The 18,820-nt window shown below is 37.1% G+C and overlaps 2 protein-coding genes across 2 annotated transcripts in view; both read left to right on the top strand.

Moving 5' to 3' along the window:
* LOC139143464 (ankyrin repeat domain-containing protein 33B-like) overlaps positions 1–5,804 on the top strand; it is an 86,984-nt gene extending 81,180 nt beyond the window's left edge. The window contains exons 4-6 of the mRNA XM_070713804.1: positions 195–335; positions 2,838–3,319; positions 3,810–5,804. Coding sequence (XP_070569905.1) covers positions 195–335; positions 2,838–3,319; positions 3,810–3,962 — 776 coding nt within the window. The 3' untranslated portion in view covers positions 3,963–5,804. The remainder of the gene's footprint in view (positions 1–194; positions 336–2,837; positions 3,320–3,809) is intronic.
* Positions 5,805–6,331: 527 nt separating this feature from the next.
* Positions 6,332–16,675, top strand: LOC139143462 (ethanolamine kinase 1-like). The gene is made up of 8 exons (XM_070713802.1): positions 6,332–6,754; positions 8,777–9,036; positions 11,458–11,601; positions 12,106–12,248; positions 13,200–13,283; positions 13,763–13,923; positions 15,318–15,391; positions 16,152–16,675. The coding sequence occupies exons 1-8, from the start codon at positions 6,626–6,628 to the stop codon at positions 16,225–16,227; spliced, it is 1,071 nt and encodes a 356-aa protein (XP_070569903.1). The 5' UTR covers positions 6,332–6,625; the 3' UTR covers positions 16,228–16,675.
* Positions 16,676–18,820: the final 2,145 nt, after the last annotated feature.

Here is an 18,820-nt window from a genome sequence, read left to right as displayed (position 1 = left end):
AAAGAGCACTGATACACCGTTTAAGTGCACAGATAACATCTTCCCCTAATGACGACGGCGACGACCGTGATTCGTATCATCGTAGTGTCGTCTCCCGGAGTCAGTTTTCTGTTTAATAAGGTGCATTTTATCGCCCTCTTTACGACTTGTCATCCCTTGCCGAAACCTTAACTGTTTCTTCTTTGATTTTTCAGGTCACTGGGATGTCGTCAACTACCTTCTCGTAAATTACAAGAATGTAGAGATCGACAAACGCGACAATGGCGGATTTACAGCCCTGATCAAGGCAGCAATACAGGGGCGCAATCGCTCTGCAAAACTCCTAGTTCTTTCAGGTTAGGACAATAAAATGCGTTAAACTCTGTGTACAAATTGAGGTGAGGGATTTATTGCACGGTGCCATGAAAGGGTTAGTAGCTGTGACTTTTGACGATTATTGTCACTATTTTGCTTTGCATATCAATTGCAAGTAGTTGTTCTATTCCCAAAGCATGTTAAAACGCCCTCTATTTAGCTCGGCAATGGAGTCTTTACATGTATAGAATGCACTGTTATTGTTTACATGTGAAGTCTAGTGTGGACCAAAATTCACTTGTCAACAATAGCGATGCAGTCTTACACATGTATAAGCTAAGGAAGCGTTCAGTAATTATGGCCGGGGGTGGGCCGGCAAATTCTTCCTGAGCATCAGTCAAGACAAGTGAACCCCCTACCCATTGCACCAAAAAATTGATGACCCCCACTTTAAGGTGACAGAAATTTCATGACCCCCCCCCCCCCCCACATTGCTTGAGTAAAGCTGCACTCACATACACCTCTGGTGGGGGGGGGGGGGAGATAGAATCCCCCAAAAAGACTCTCAGATTTTTTCAAATGACCCTCCTTACAAACTCACAAGGTTCAAATTTCCCCTTCTGACTTGTATAATTTGAAATTACTCCTTAAAGAGATTAGACAGAAATTACAGTTGGATCGCAGTATTTGTGCTCAAGCGTGTGTGTAAAAATTTTGATATTTGGATTTAATTGAAATCGGCTGTTGATAATGTTGATTCACTATACGTGGTAGTCTGTGAGAAAACTATGTACTACTTTTCAATACAAAATTATATCTATGTATTTATAGATATTTGATAATTGAAATAAAAGTACCTAATTGGAATAGGGTTGTTACAACTGGTATGTGGACAAAAAAATTGACTTTAGAATTGCACCAAAATGTTCATCCACTATACATGGGAGTCTATGATAAAATTGTGGATAATTTTTTCGAATGAAAAACTTGCTATACTTGAGCATATATAGATGTTGAATAATAAAATAATTGTACTTGATTAGAATATGATGGTTAAAGGTGCATATTATGTTTACAAGAAATCTGATTTTGGAATTTCACTGAAAATGTCCATCCACTATACATGGGAGTCTATGAGGAAACTATGAATAATTTTTTTCAAATACAAAAATAGATAATTCTCTGTATTTATGTATTCTCGATTATTAATATTAATGTACTTGATTAGACTAGGGTGGTTACAAATGGATATGTGTGCAAGAAATTGGATTTTAGAATTTCACCAAAATGTTGATTCACCATACATGGGTGTCAATGACGAAACTATGAATAATTTTTTCCCACTCAAACTATCTAAATCTGTGTATTTATGGACGTTTTACAATGCTAGACTAAATTAATTTGTGCTTTTATAGGTGTTTTGATAATTGATACAAATGTACTTGATTCAAATAGGGTATTGGAAAGTTCTCAGTGAGCTTGATTTACAGTAAGACAAGCCTCAGAGTTGCCTAGTCAATATGTTCATGTGACAGATAATTATACTTTTGTTCAGATTTACAGTTAAATGACTTCAGAGAATGAAATCATGCAGCAAATCATTTTTATGTCCCAGAATATTTCTGAACACTGAAACTGCTTTTTGACAGGACGGATACTTATAAAAAATTAAGTGACCTCCCTCTGAACTGTTTGACAAATACATGACCCCCTTTTGGAGTTTTCAAATTTAAGGTGACCCCCCCCCTGGATTTTGCCGGCCCACCCCGGCCGTAATAACTTAACGCTCCCTAAGTCGACAAGCTGTACACTGTGCCACAACATGCTGTAGGGATTAGAAAAAGAAACTGCGGTTGACATTTAAAACGAAAAAAGTATAATTATACAGTAAATAAAAACATCAAAAGTTAGAGCCTCTCTCTCTCTCTCTCTCTCTCTCTCTCTCTCTCTCTCTCTCTCTCTCTCTCTCTCTCCTCTCTCTCTCTCTGAGTAGTTTGCACTTTGGACTCAGAAATTCACAGCGCAAACACTGATTACATGCGTCACTGAGGATAAACTTGTAAACCGATATCACTGAGTTGTAAGGGTCAACACTAAAGGGGAGCGATCGTCGGAACTGCGCATGTGTGACTTTCTTGTTTACAAACAATGAATTCCATGCTCAATGTATAGATGATCGCGTCAACATAGCTGCAACATTTAAATTTTACGATGTACATTATGACAAATGTGTTTTAACTTTCATCAATCGCCAACGTACCTTGGATACGGAGTTTACATCAGTTGTATAGGTCCTCAGCAACCTTTGAGCGCAGTTCCCGGGCCCACGACCGCATCCCTTTAAAGTAATCCCGTCTCTTATCTGTGTAAAGAAGAGATGTTTTGTGGGGTGATAAAAAGTATACTCTCATTATTATTTGAAGAAAAAATCAAAACTACACCACATCTTGCAGAATCGCGAACAAGTCAATACCAACGATGGCATTTTTGCCCTGATACATGAATCGCGCAAGTATACCTACTTTATCTATTTCTCTCCGCAGGAGCTTCTACGCAACTTCGAGACTACCGTCGAGGGTTCTGTGCCGCCGAATGGGCGGAGTTCTGCGGCCGCCACGCTTGCTCGTCTCTGATCATGCGCCTCACCGAGCAACTGGAAACGGTCCGTCGATGCAACGACGACAAATACAGGATTACCTGGAGCCGATCGAGCAGCGATCCCGATCTGTCGAGGGTCAGCTTCGACGCAACGGACTTTGCTCACAAACCCTCTAAGAAATGCAAAAAGACTTCTTCCTTCATCAAAAAGGGTTCCAAAACCAGACCGAAGACAGCAGGCACCCTCCTTTCTAACGGGAAGAGGAAAAATGAAGACAAGACGATATCTGAGTTAGTGTATGCATCCAGTTGTCTGTCGTACTCGGGGCTACCTTCTAATGCCACCCCACCAAACAGCCCCTTACTCAGTCGTATTGCAGCATGGGCGACAAGAACGGCGAGGAAATCTGATTTTGTAGTACCAAAGGTAATACATTCGAATCACCACGTTCAAAAGCTGCTAAAAATACCTTCATACGCTGCATGCAAATTGTTGTGAATGTCAAGAGCGTTATTCGAAGATCGGGGGATGTTACCGAGAGAAGTGAAACTTTACCATCTACAAACCTTAAACATTCCCAACCATATACTATAGAGATTGTGCTGAGTCATTTTCGAAGTTAACCTGAAACGGGCGTCAACATGTCCAATTCTTAGATTATAGGGTAACATTTTACAATGCCTAGTGCATGGTTGGATTCTAAAAAAAAACTAGTGTGGGAACGACCTTGGCCCCGCTCCTCACAAAGTTGGTATCGGTAGAAGATTGAATGATATTAAACGGTTTGAAACATTTTCTTAAAGGTGGGAAAATGGACGCATTGAAAGTAGACACAAAGAAGAAGACCCGGTTTGAAGTTTATTGAAAATTCAAAGCTCACGTGTTTTCTTCTTGTTTATTTAATAACAAATGCTAGGTAATGGTGACGAAGCCGGCTGATGAGACGGGTTTGAGCAGGCGACTTAACGCGATTTTGTCACCGCCATCCAACCGAAGACGACGACCCCCAAGAGACCCATTGGCCATCGGGAAACCTCCAGAATCTTCGAGCTCAGACGAAGATGATTAAATATTGAAAAGTGGAATGACCCTGCCTGTGTCTTTCCCTGTCGAATAAAAGTGAGAAACGACGCGGGTTCGCCAGGTCACACAGAGTGCATCGGAAGGAACGACATTCCGCAGTGACTCACAAATGTGAGACAGAGCCCGCCAATAAGAGACCATTGATACCATCTATCTCATAAACGAGCAGTGCGCGTCACATTTTTTACGATGGCACCATTATCAGTCTGGACAGTGAATTCAAGACTGCGATTAAACAGTCGGCTCCTTTAAGAGCTGCCTAATAAAAAAAAAGTGACGACAACTTCATGATTTTGAAATGAAGCGCATGAACCGATAATGATCGCAAAGATTTACCTTTCATAAAAATGCAAGGTATAAAATTTGAAAAAAGCTTGATTCTTACATAGTAATTAAACATTGATGCATGTCTTCTGGTACAATATTCGGGTTTTTTGATCAGTTTTCATGATCAAGTAATAAGGATGCATTTTTAAAACGATCAAAACTTCAACAAAAACTCAGGCAGCTCAGTGTCTGAGACACATTTAAATCGCGCTGCAGATAATCAAGAACATGTTGAGCCCTGTGCGCGCGCATCCGTGTTGGTACAGTCATAAACGCAAAGGCGCCATCGGGTGTATAAACTATTGATTTTTCGTTAACTTAAGAGAAATAGAGATTTTGGAAACAGATGTCGCCCTATCGAAAGACGCGCCATTCTGAAACGACAAGACGCAGCTTAAGGTGATTTGTCATGTTCACAGCAAAACCTATACGTGCATTTAAGGAAATTCAATGTTTTGCCTATTTTTTTTCAAATGGCTTTCCGTTTATTTATCATTTTAAGGTTCAGGCATTCCAGATTCATGCTTTAATTTGTAACTTTTTATTAGCCATCTGCCATACTTAACTGCATCCTGAGAGAAGAAGGGTGCAGACAAATATGTCCTATGATGAATAATAGATATATTTATGCAAGCATGCATACATACATACATACATGCATACATACATACATACATACATACATACATACATACATACATACATACATACATACATACATACATACATACATACATACATACATACATACATACATACATACATACATACATACATACATACATACATACATACATACATACATACATACATACATACATACATACACGTTTAACTAGTACACACACACACGTTTTACTCGTACACACACATACACAGTGTTTCTGTACTTGTATACAGAAACAACCGATAATTTCTCAGAGTATTGTGTATTTAATGCAATACATACCCTCTCTTCTCTCTTGTACATTTTTCAGGTGACATGTAAGTCCGTTTGTCTTGTTGGGGGGCTTCAGTCCTTTTTATTATAATGAAGCATATGTACTTCTATAGATACAGACGAAAACAGACAGACAAAACGACGGATAGACAGACAGACAAACAAACAAACAGACAGCGAGAGATTATCACTGCCACGCAAGTTTAATGTGAGTTATTTCCTAATTAAGTTATCCGAAATACATATACTTCATTGATTTATGAGTTCTTCCTAGTGTCGGCCATAGAGTTAAAACAGGGCTGTCAATCCTGTTCTTGATCAATTATTTTTAGAATAGTTACACCCTTAAGGCGTTATTTGTACATAATGTATACATAGGTTTTATGGCATTCGCTAAATTTCTCGTATATCTCCATTAGTACATTACTTTCACACCTGTAAACTTCATGCAAACTGTGAATAAAATGTATCTACGACAAGAATGTAAATACACTTTGTCTGTTTTTGAAAAGGGTTAGGATGTTTCATGAAATAAACTGTCTTACTGCATTGTTTTACCTTAAGCTGGTTTCATTTGTTGTGTACACAGTAAATGCAGTAATGACCTTGCGAGGCAGTTTGATTAAAAGAGAGTATGTTCGTCTTTAAAGAGGGCGACTGTTTTCAGTGTTTTGACGGCTTTCTAGAGTTTTTGGTTTTCGCTGTTTTTTTCTGTTTTTATTAGATTTTACCTTCCACATGATGGTGCCGATCGCTCAAAGTATCGAGAAATAGTTCTTACCATTTCGTTCATTTATTTGACGTAAAGTTCTCAAGAAGCTTACTGAAAAGAAAAACGTGCTTAAAAATTTGAATGAGTATGGTCATTTTTAGTGTCAAAGATTAAATTCAATCATGGAAATCATACAAATAGAACGTTATTTTTTTAAAAAACAGAAAAGTCAACATTAAAATTTTCGTAACAGTCGTATAAACAATAAACTTATAAACTGAATGTACGGTAAAATCGCCAGAAATTAAACGTCACTGGTGTATAGTCAGGGTTGAATGGCGCCCTCAAAGCTCCTGTATGTCATCGACTCTCGACTTGTACGAGGTCATCGCATGTCCCTGGACCTGTATCGTAATTTAATATCAGATTCCTGGATCTCTATCGTAGTTTTCGACTTTTAGTCCCGTTTAAGTCCCAGTTCAGTATCAGTGTCGACTATTTAGGATATTTTTGGCCGCGTTCGGTTTCGTTGGGTCTGTTTTGGCTTAGTCCTTGACTAGGAAACACCCCTTGTCAAAACAGATTGAGACCATTGCACTGACCGCCCGACCTATTGTCAGGTGACCCTCTTTTCAAAGTCGACAGCTTGGAGATCGGATCAGTGGTTAAAATGGCACTGACTGGAGCAGGAGTTCAACGCATTGATGTTACTGTAGATGAATATAAACCCGAACCAGGAGCGTTGGATTTAATGAAGATAATCAGACCTGAATGGAAGCCAGAGAATATACAATTTAAGGTATCGTTGTACCAAGGTTCAATATTGTTGCCCTTTGCCAGCTGTTCGAAGCAGGCACGAAAACCAACCCTTAAAATTGACAGCGCGTAACGCGTACAACGCGACACTATACTTCGGCAGACAGAATAGTTGGGATGTAAAAAGCATAGCAATCCTCTATGGTTGGCAACAGTCGCGTTTACGTCAGTGTGGCTCGACTCACTGAGATGACCTTTGCATGCCTGTTAAGACCTCAAACATGTCCTTGACCTCAAACATGCTCCGGTGCTAAACGTGCACTACGATACTAGGAGGGGTGGGGTTAAAGGTATACTGTCACCTGTTCCAATTTTGCCACAGTTACCATGGAAAGAGAAAATCTAACCAATCACAGATTTTAAGCGGGTGGCCGCTTTTAAAAACAGCGCCCTTACATTGGCACTTTGAATGCCAAGGAAAGCCCCTTTGACCATATATGGGCATATTTAGATTACAGGTGACTGTATACCTTTAAACTCAAGTCTTACAATACTTACCCTATAATTGGACGCTTTTGAAGTAATACGGACATTTTCAAGTCATACGAATTGCTTCTTTTAAATACTTCAAGTTGTTCATAATGCTCATGCTCATAAAACATTAGCATAACAGGATGTATGATCAAATAATAGCATAGGTCCAGTCAAACGTAGTGCGCTCAGTCTTGATAGTTAACTTAATTGCAGAAATTCATTAAATATGCAAATGAGGTATTGATAGGAATCTCATGCTCATAAAACTCACAAAATCAGTAGACCCAAGTATGATTAAGATATAGCAGAGGTCCAGTCACAATTTCTGCACTCAAAGTTGATTTATAGCGTAATTACAGAAATTAATTTCATATTATGCAAATGAGCCAATAGGATGTCTTGCTCATTAAGAATGGGACATGTTTGAGGTCTTGACACATGCTTGTTTGCTTTGGTTTATATCAAACTGTATTATGTTTTAGTGGCTTTCCTGGCTGTTAATACTCAACCGATGCTGTGGCGTAGTGTATCGACAGTGTTAGGGTCTAGGTCATAGCCATAGAACCCTACACCGAGCGATGACCCAAGGCCTGATCTGATCGATACGCCATCGATAGGCCACGGCTTTGCCTAAGTTTCCTCATTAGCTTTGCGACGGGTTTTCCTGGATCCTTGTACAGCAGGGGACGTTGAGGAAGAGAAGATCTTATTTAGATCGAATAACAAAATGGAGGTAAAGGTGTCGTTGGAACTTCGCTTAAAAGTCGTATGGGGACCCATACGACCAATGTAAACACAATATCCAAGATACGTTGGCGATTGCTGAAGGTTAAAACATGTTTGTCATAATACATGTCGAAGAAATTGAATGTTACGTCGCAGCTATAAGGGCGTGATGCATTTAGATAACGTGCATGAAATGAATTGTTTGTAAACAAGAAAGACGCACAGGCGCTGTTCCGACGACCCGTTCCCTTGAAAGTAAAATTGTGTTTATCCGTGTTGTCGATCGACCTGAAAAGATACAGCTCCTTTACGCTGATGGCATCTCAGGAAATGTTAGAGGAACTCTTGTCATGCATCTGTATCAAAAATGCATCACGGTATTTTACGATTTATTACTTTCTGAAACGGTTGACAAATTCCTGACTAGACCAGAAAGTAATCTGATGTGACAATGCAGGATCATTTTGACATATTTAGATACCGACATACCGTTGGACATGTACACAAGTTGTGATTGGTTTATCCTGGGGGTTATAAAGTAATTAAATCATAATGGCAAATATTTATTATGTCAAAATTATTAAAGGGAACCTCTATCAAGGTGTTCATAGAGCTTTGTCATGGCATGCCAATGAACCTTCAAAACAAAGATTTATCAGACCGGTCAGAACCTACCTTGGCATGATTGCCCGATATGGCTTATACACATTCGTACACAATTTCCAATATCCCTGTGTGACTTGCAAATATTAGAATCAAGAATCAACATTTAATACAATATAAACTTTCTTATTTTACATTTCAGGTGTTTACTGGTGGCATCATGAATAAATTGTTCGGGTGTTATTTGCCTGAAAACACACGTGACATAGTTTTAGTCCGCATTTATGGACACAAATCAGAATTGACGATGGACAGGGCAAATGAAATAGAAATCTTGCAGGTCTTATTCAAAGCCAAATGTGGTCCTGAACTTTACTGTTGTTTCAATAATGGGATTTGTTATCAGTATATCCCTGGTGAGACAATAGATTCAGACATGGTTAAGTCGGAGAAAGTATATCCGTGAGTATGCGAAAATATTTTGCATATTATTATCAGTGTTTCAAATTGGTATCATGGGGTGGGTACTTCAACAGTGCTGAATGTTTTGCTCAGTTTTCACTTTGCAAATCAACCTACGGATACAAAATAAAACCACTTTACAGAAATTGTGTCAATACCGCGATAGTTTAACTATCACGACAATCATCATACGCCTGAACAACCAGTAAAAATGTCCCACGATTTTTTGTGCATTTTAAGTTTTAAATTTGCATTCTCTGTCAAAGCTTAGTTTTTAATGAACACTTGTTAGACACTCATGTGCCCTTGTTTGTGGAAATTTTTGGTCTTAAAATAATACAGATGTGAGGCGATTTAAAAGTTACGAACAGAAATCCAATATTGTTTCGATAGTTTTTCTTTTAAAGTGGTTGGAAAGGCTATTTTTGCATCAATTCTTTTCTCACAGTTAATGTCAAGTTTCAAGTGTTAGAATCAAGATATTTAGTTCAAATTTTCAGGATAACTCCCTTAGTTAATATTTTCTCCAAGAGAATATAAAAATTGTATATTTGCAGCCATGATTTGAAATATGACACCAGTAAATATTAAAATTTAATCTTTCATATTTTTTTTACATATTTGAATTTAATAATAATTGGATAGTATAAATGTTACCAAATTAGTTATAAATATGTTGACACTATTTATTGTAAGATTTGTACGGCAAGATTTGTAAATAAAATTTGTTTTATGATTTTACATGGGTTTATATATCAAAAAATTATTAAAAATTCTTTCAAATTTCAAAATGTGATTTTAAAAAAGTACTTCAAATACAGAAAAATTGTGCTGTACAAATCTTATCTGCAACCTTGTTAATAGGCTGTAAAAATTCCATGTCCATATCTCATTTCAAAGTTGGATTAAATTGGTATACAATTATGTAGGAAAAGTGTTATTCTGTCAAAAATGTTCAAAACAAGCCATATTTGCACCCCTCTTTTGAAGTCATAGAGCAGTTTTTTTGGTTAATCTCACTTTTGACACCTCTTTGACACTCAAAGAATCTAAAAATGCATTTACAATAGCAGTCACTCACTCTGAATGCCAGCACCGCCTTGTCAAACTTTCCTGAAAAACAGCAAATAATGACTTTCCCTTTTCAAACATTTTATTAAAAGCTAGGGGACCTCTACCATAGTTAATACACTAAGGACTCCCCAACTTCTTCTTATTTGGTCAGTTTTTCAGAAGTTTAACAGGCTATAACTCTGCAATGCCTTTGTGCCCAAATGTCTAGTTTTTTTATTCCACAGAGAATGTTGACTACTTTTATATTTTAATAGTTTTGTTGAAATTTATAACTGACGCTCTAGTCTTTCCAACCACCTTAAAGCATCATGTCTATTTTAGTAAGCCTGTTATGCTAGTTGTGTAATAGAGTAATAATAATAATAATAATAACACTTTATTACCATATGTATAAAACGAAAATACAATGGAATTCTGGGTGGATCTGCAGAGCTCAGGCTAGAAATAAAACAACAAATAACATAATATCACACTGACAAGTTTAAAAAGACACCAAAAGTAACACTACAAATCGTTTAAAAGTCGAACAGCTGTTGGATAAAAACTATTTTTGAAACGGTTGGTTTTTGTCCTAATAGATCTATATCGAGTGCCTGACGGTAGCAAATCAAATAATGTATGTGCTGGATGACTAACATCTCTAATTATGGAATTTGACTTCCTAATGGCGCGGGTCTTAAAAAGCGACTCAAGCGACGGAAGATCATCACCGATGATTTTCGCAGCTGTCTTAACAATCCGATTTAGTTGGCGCGATCCTTTTGAGTAGTACCACTATACCAAACCGTAATCGAAAAGGTAAGGACACTCTCGACAACAGCCCGGTAGAATTTCTTTAGTATAATTTTGTTAACACCGAAGCTTTTCAAACGGCGAAGGAAATAGAGGCGTTGTTGTGCTTTTTTGACAATGTGATCGACATTATTATCCCACTTCAAGTCGTTTGATAGCAGCGTGCCCAGGAATTTAAATGTGTGAACAATTTCAACATCTTTGCCAAGAATCCTCAATGGTAGATGATCGATTTTATTCTTCTTTCTAAAGTCAAATATCATCTCTTTTGTCTTGTTTACATTCAATTGCAAATTATTGTGATCGCACCAATCAACCATCTCGTCCACCTGGTCTCGGTATGCTGCTTCATCATTATTGAGAATGAAACCCGCAGCAGTCGTGTCATCTGCGAATTTGACAATCAGAGAACTATCATTGGATGAGGCACAATCGTGCGTGACTAGCGAGTATAACATAGGGGATAGGACACATCCTTGAGGGGCGCCTGTATTTAAAGTGATAGATTCCGAAAGAAACGACCCCATATATATGAAGTCTTGATGTATTTCGCAGGTTAATTGCCAATAGAATGGCAAAACTGCACACAGTTAAACCGGAAGATGATAGGAAGATTTTAAGTGCTGGATTATTTCCAACCATGAAAAAATTCTATCAGATGATTCCAAGGGAGTTTGAAAATGAACAGAAGAACAGAAGGTAAAATCTATGTACTATTTAAGAAATCCTTCAGCAAAAAATGAGCTATAAGACTTCTATTTCCGAGATATAGGAATGGCAGACATTACAACAGAAGATAAGAAAATCAGCACAGCGGAAGAGAAAAACTTGCAGAGAAAGGCCAAGTGAAAGGAGAAAATGACGAAGCAGAACAGAAAGAGGCAAATAAGCGGAAAAACTAAGATAGAAAAATTTTATACAACCAAGAATGATACATTATGCCGTATTGCTAATAGTAAAAAATAAATTCTGCAATATATCATTATTGATGTGTTCTATCATGAAATTTGCCATTTGATCTTATTGTTAACTTTTCTCCTTCCTCATATTTCAGTGATAATCTTGCATTCCTCTTTTGTCAATGTGTCACGACAATTTCCCAGTTTATGTACTTTCCCGTATTTTTTTGTAAATCCCCACAGCAACAGGTCCGTACGTGCACTTTCACTATCCCATACCTGTATATCACCCCTCCACACACAGGTTTCAAGAAAACATTCCGGACTATGACCAACTTGGAAAGGAGGTCGAAGAGTTAGAGACAAAGTTGGTTCCATTGAACTCACCAATTGTGTTCTGTCACAATGATTTATTATTGGGAAATATAGTGTACGAAGAACAGACCAGTAAGTGAAACAAGTACTTATATGCATCAGCTGGTTTGAATATCTAACTTTAATTATACAATCCATTCATTCATTCATTCATGCATGCATGCATGCATTCATTCATCCATTCACTCACTCACTCACTCACTCACTCACTCATTCATTCATTCATTCAGAAGTACTAGGTATTCTCGATGTGCGAAGATGCCACATAATTAATCAGTATTCTTATAAGTCCTCAAATTTCTATTGTGTGATGGTCGAGAGTTTAAAACAGTCACAGGTTAACAACATACTTTTTTAAAGCCTCAAACCTTTCTTGGACCTTTCCTCAATGAAATATTCGTCCATTCTCATGCCATGTCAAGACTAAAAGTCAGGGGTCACCGCGCTGTTTTTTGCTAGAGAAACAAATTACTTAACATTTAGCGCTATTTGAAATTCAAACTGGCTGTTGTCTCTTTGTTAAGTATGTAAAAAAAGTAAACCCTGTGATTTTAGAAAGAAATAACACAAGATTTTTCTTACTCCAGGGGCTTTAAAATGAGTCCCAACAAGTGGTTAATCAGGAAAGCAATTGTGAACATTTGAGAGTCTGAATATCTATCGCCGAAGCGCATGTCACCTTTCAGTCAGTGTCTACAATCTCTATATTTCCATTTTTGTGTGTATAATTATAAACAACTGGGCTGATAGCAAAAAGCTTTGACATCAAAATTATGGCTTTCTACGTGACATTATTCAGATGTATATCACAAATTCAAAATCATAAAAAAAAGATTCCAACCATTTCGACATTCAAAATTAATGAGGCAAGAGAAAATAAGCAATCTGATTAGTGGGAGAATAACAGATACAGGGAATTCCAACTGTATAAGGCACCGAAAACTATGGACAAACTCTTTCGAAAGATACGCTGGATACCGACAAATTACACAATTGTAATTACTTAAAGTATCTTTATTTCAGGAGATGTTGCATTCATCGATTTTGAAACAGCGTTTTACAACTACCAGGCTTTTGATATTGGTAACCATTTCTGTGAGTTTGCTGGTAAGATTCAAAAAATTTAGTTTTCATTCACCTTCATTCATTCGGTTTTCCTTGACAATGTAAAGGGACGTTCTTAGATTAACTTTCCATTCCTTGACCTTCTCAATGAACACTGCATCGCCTTTAAACGCTTGTTTTACAATTATCAGCCCGTTCTTACTGGGGGCAAACTTTTAAAGAATTTTTTCTGGCAGTATTTATGTAATTTCATTTGTTGAAAATATTCAACCATGCCATAGGTATATACCGACGAATTTTGTTTTTCTCATCAATTTATAAAACATCAAGCAAAGTTGCTCAGATGTTATGAGATGGTGCGTAAGCTGTTCTTGCTATGCTCTATATTTCAATATGGAATTTTCACTCCTAATTTTCTTTACTTACATTTACTTTGGTAAATATGTACGCACCGAATACATTATGGTCCATGATACATATAGCATTGTGTTCAACACCATCATTTGCCTGTTTCTTTTCAGGAGTTGACGTGATGGAGTTTGACAACTACCCCAAGAAGGAATTTCAACTCAAATGGTTGAAAAAGTATCTAAGCGATTGGTACACAATGTCTGGCGTCAACAAACATGTCACCGACATGGACGTGGAAAAGCTATACGTCGTTGTCAATAAATTTGCCTTGGTAGGTGGGCAGTGTTTCATTTGAATATTTCAGTGGTAATTTTGCACTTTGTTTTACAATTTACACATCATATATGCGTAGCCTTCTTGTGTATCAATAGTTGGATGCTTTAGTCTCAGCACGAGTATATCACATCATAATGAGACAGGCAAGAGATATCAGTTCAGTTCGGTCTTTCAGGTCAAAATTCAAGCAAAATCAATAGGCCTACCTTTATACTTTAAAAGTAAAACTGGCCATAACCCCTCTGTCCTTTAGATCACACCACGAAACAAATTCATGTGCAGGGTTGTGTCATTAAAATGCCAAAAGTGAACGAATCCGGTGCTCTTTAGGCATGAATTGTAAATCATACCCTGCCATTCCAATCCACCCTACCTACCTACCTACCTACCTACAGTGGTGAATGAAAGTGACCCATGCGAGACTCGAACCCACACCCCCCGTATACATTACGGATGCTCTACCAACTGAGCTAATGGATGAGTCGGTACAATATGGGCGGTCCTGACTCTTAGATAGGGCTTTTCATTCTGTTGTGCGTGGATGGTGAGTAAACTGCTAAACTCATCACCTAACCTTTCAACCTAAGGATCCTACGGGATTCTACAGGGACTCGCACACAAGTCACGAACTTAGCAATAAGTTATTGGTAGTGGGGATCAATCATATGAATGATACATACATACATGGCGTAGTGTAATGCAAACAACCTTAAGGTGGTTCTGGTGTTTTAGTAATATGGCTTAGATGAAAGGAAACTAAAAAAGTGACTGTCACTAAAATAAACAGCTACACTACTACTACATGTACGATGTAGCGCTAAGTTTAAAAGAATGACCAATGATGCTACTGATAACCGATGTGATATCATACTGCCACTGGGACAAAACGGGGTCTTAATATCTATATTTTAATATCAGGCCTATCCATACTTTTCTGTTGTCAACTACAGTTACGGTTGACATTGGCCTATCTATGCAAAGCATTCTTGATTGTTTACGTTCTTAAACTGTTCACAAGTTGGAGTTGAATTGCCTCGACCAATACTTAATGTCAACATGGATCTAAGCTGCATAGGACTTTCAAAGAAGCTTTACCTATGTATTCTTGTACTGTGATGCAGAGGTGTTAAATTATTTGAATAATGCTTTGGCTATGAATTTAAGCAGCATATAATAGTAAATTCAGTTTTCTTGTTAGCATCGAGCCGATTGTTGGTTAAAATTTCAAAATGCTTAAGCTCTGCTCATTGCCTTATTTCAACGGTGATCATAACGTCGTAAAAATAATATGGCGGATTGTATTTGCCATGTACCATACATTTTGTTTGACGTATTTCAGTTATTTTTCACGTTTCATTTATTCTGATTTTATTTTGTTTTATTACTTAGGCTGCTCATTTTTTGTGGGGACTTTGGGGTTTGATTCAGTCAGCGCATTCTACCATTGACTTTGATTATCTCGGGTAAGTTACTGTAATGTACGCCACTGCTTAATGATGATGATATATAACAAATAACGTAGCATGATTTTACTTTATAAATTAAATGTGCGCCCTTCCATGAATAGAATCACGTCCTATTTGTATAAACTTCTGTATAACACACCATCCTGACTTCGTTTGATTATCTCCAGTTGTAAACATAAGGTTGAATTATTTCACAGATTAAATAAAAAATCGAGAAAGTTGATGGCGCCCCTTTCCGGTGAAAGGATGTCCTCTTTGTACGAATTTCAAATATTAGAGTTCAAAGAATCTAGCATATATAACTATTAGCCTTGTTCGACATTCACGGTTTAAATTCCATTGTTGAATACAGAGAGCAGCTGATTTAACACATAAGTTGCTGGAGACAGGTGGAGCTATCCGAACACAAATTTATCTTCTGCGCATTGCAAATGACAGGAATCAGGTCAAATATGATCGAAATATCGTCCGAAAACCTCCCAATTTCATTTATCCTAGACTAGTCTTAGTCCACTACGTACATTTGAAACTGCAGGGTCTTCAAAACGTGATCTTCCGCTTCCAAAATTTGTCAGGCGGTGTTTTATTCAAAGCGTTATGTTTTTCAGAATTAAAAAACTGAGTTAATGTCAATTAACAAAAGGATTGATTATAGCCAGCGGTACATATTCACTATTTAAGTGTGATAAATCTTCAAAATTCTATATGTTCTTGTAATTTCTTTTAAGGAACGTTTCTTTGAATGTTTTCTTAACAGATATTCAATCCAAAAGATCGGCGAATACTTCCGCAGGAAGAAGGAGTTTTCAGCTTTGCAGATGCCAAGTGACTGAAACAAATCACACCCTCAATTCTGTTCAGCTTGATGTAAATGAGAAATAAACACAGCTTGTTATCAATCTTAAAGGGAATTTTGCACTCAGGTCAATGAAATATGAGGCTATCAAAGAAAACGAGACAATTCTGCCTCCCTCGTATTCCAGACCACTGTTGACAATAAGAGACGTATAAAGTAAGTTCTAATGAAAGGCGTATCCGTACATCTGTTCATCTTCTCGCATGACATGGGATCGTAAGTTTGTTGAGAAAGAAGTGTAAATTTAAGCAAATCACTCGATTTCCTGGTTCCTTTTTTCTCCCGTTTTCAACTTTTCAAAACATTTTAATACGCTCTGGCCTTGTCAAATTTTGTGAAATTTTCACGTTATATCATTCAAATACTATGTAATAAAATAACCACTTTGTTTGGCAATAAAGTTCTTACATTTTGAATGAGAATGATTTGAATGTTGCTAATGAATCTTTCAACCCCTGCCGTTCAAGGTAGAATGCCCCTCAGTGACAGATATTCGGGGTCTCAAACGTTTCTAGTCTGGTTTATTTTAAAGCTCCTGGCGTAAGAAAACATTTCTGTGTCTTGGGTTTTAGAAAATAGAAAATGTTATTTTTCTCCATAGCTTTAACAGAGGGATGGCGGCCATTTTGAATTTCATATATCGGTAAATCTTGGGTGATTGGTTACTATTGGTTACGATTTTTACTCTTGATTTTAAAAGAGAATAGTTGTAATACCCCTTGAGGAAAGTTTTAGCAAACTTTAAAGTCTCTCACTTTCGAGGCGCATGCTACCTTAAGAACTTCAATGAGACAATGCGAAACAAAATTGTCAGTTTTTCTACAGGTAGTCTAAATTTTCATAGAGTCGAATTAAGTTTTTGACTTATCATCAATTTTTGACTTATCGAGAATACCAAACTTGAGGTTTTCTACCCTAAATAAATAAGCCTTCAAGTAATAAAGTTTTGCTATCATACTAAACTTTTGATTCTCTTCTTTTTGAAAGTATACAGTACCAGGGAAGTTGCATGCCATCTTTGATAAGAAACATTTGTTCGAAAACAGTGTCTTGTTAAGTAAAACGCCACCTTACGGAAACAGCTCTACTCTAGAGAGAAAGCTCTTCTTTTTTTGTACTTTTATCGCAGATAGGTGAAGTTTTGCCGTAACATCTGGATACCTGTTGAAAATTGAAACACTATTGTCTTTGGAACGCGAACACGTTCTACGACGAAGCATGTTGAAGAGCTGAAGAGATTTTCTCTGCGAAACTAAATAAAAAAACACACTTTCTTGTTTTAGCTTTCAACTGACACTGTCAAAAACAGTTATATTGTAGACAAAGTGTAATCAATTGATCGGGTATCAGTCTAGACAGAGGTACCCCATGCTGGTGTACTGTAATTAATCACTGAGTCGGTGATTTTGAATTGTGTGGAGATACTCCAGCTGATCGTATGTGTCGTAGGTGCAATGTGTCCGTCTCTACGTTGAGTTGTGACACCGATGTGAAATGCACTGTAGAGCAAATCGTTGTTCACTGACTCCAATTGTGCGCCATCCAGTGTGTTGTTTTAACTGACCCAACCCCGGCTAGAGTTCTGGACGCTAAACTTTTCCGCATTTGGGATAAATTTCGGGTCTACTTTAGTGCATGCTTTCCAGTTTTTTAAGAGATTGTTTTCAAAGGCTGTTTCAAGAAATGAACTCTCTTATTTCATCGTTTTAACCTTTTACTGGTTCCATTCGTTGTGAATACAGTAAATGAAGTAATGGCCGTGAAAGGCAGTTCGATTAAAATGACAAAGTCGGCCAATTTTAATGAATTTTGTTTGATACAAGATACTACTTATTTTGTTTGACATGCTGAAAGATACTGAATGAATGGATGACATGCACATATTTGACTACAGTTTTAGACACGATACATGAAACCATCGCGAAAATGAATTAATGGTCATGGTCATTAATTCATTTTCGCGATGATTTCATTTAATTTGTCTAATACCGGGGTCGAATATATGCATGGCCACCCATTCATTCAGTATCTTTTAACATGTCAAACAATATAAGAATATCTTGCATCAAACAAAATTCATTAAAAATGGCCAACTTTGTCCCTTTAAAAGAAAGTAATGTTCGTCTTACTAGATTTTTTTCCCTTTTTCTTCGCTGTTTTTCTGTTCGTGTTATATTTTTGTTCCCTCTTTGCATTATATTGTCAATCATTGAAAGTATCGACAAATTATTTTTACCAGTTCTTTCATTTATTTAAGAAAAACGAGCTTAAAAATTTGAAAGAATTATTTTTAGTATCAAGGATTAAATTCACTTATCATTGAAGTAAAAACGCTATTTTAAAGTAGAAATGACAACATTAAACGTTTCGTAACGATCATATAAACAAACAAACTTATAGTGAAAGATTGGTAGAATTGTTAGAAATTAAACTATTTTTATTTGTATGCTTTCAGAGTTGAATGGCGCCATCAACGCTCTTGTTATGTCATGGACACTCGATTGGTCCGAGCTCGATGCATGTCCCTGGACATGTATCGTAGTGGTTTTTCAGTTACATAATCGACTCTT

The sequence above is a fragment of the Ptychodera flava genome, chromosome 11, assembly GCF_041260155.1.
Source record: "Ptychodera flava strain L36383 chromosome 11, AS_Pfla_20210202, whole genome shotgun sequence".
Classification (NCBI taxonomy): domain Eukaryota; kingdom Metazoa; phylum Hemichordata; class Enteropneusta; family Ptychoderidae; genus Ptychodera; species Ptychodera flava.
Note: the sequence above shows the minus strand (reverse complement) of the source record. Positions and strands in the feature narration are given on the sequence as shown.

Excerpts from the sequence above, each read along its gene's own strand:
- LOC139143462 (XM_070713802.1), top strand. The coding sequence starts at position 6,626 with ATGGCACTGACTGGAGCAGGAGTTCAACGCATTGATGTTACTGTAGAT. Across the intron at positions 6,755-8,776 it reads CAGAGAATATACAATTTAAG|GTGTTTACTGGTGGCATCAT; the intron begins GTATCGTTGTAC and ends TTTACATTTCAG. Across the intron at positions 9,037-11,457 it reads AAGTCGGAGAAAGTATATCC|GTTAATTGCCAATAGAATGG; the intron begins GTGAGTATGCGA and ends TGTATTTCGCAG.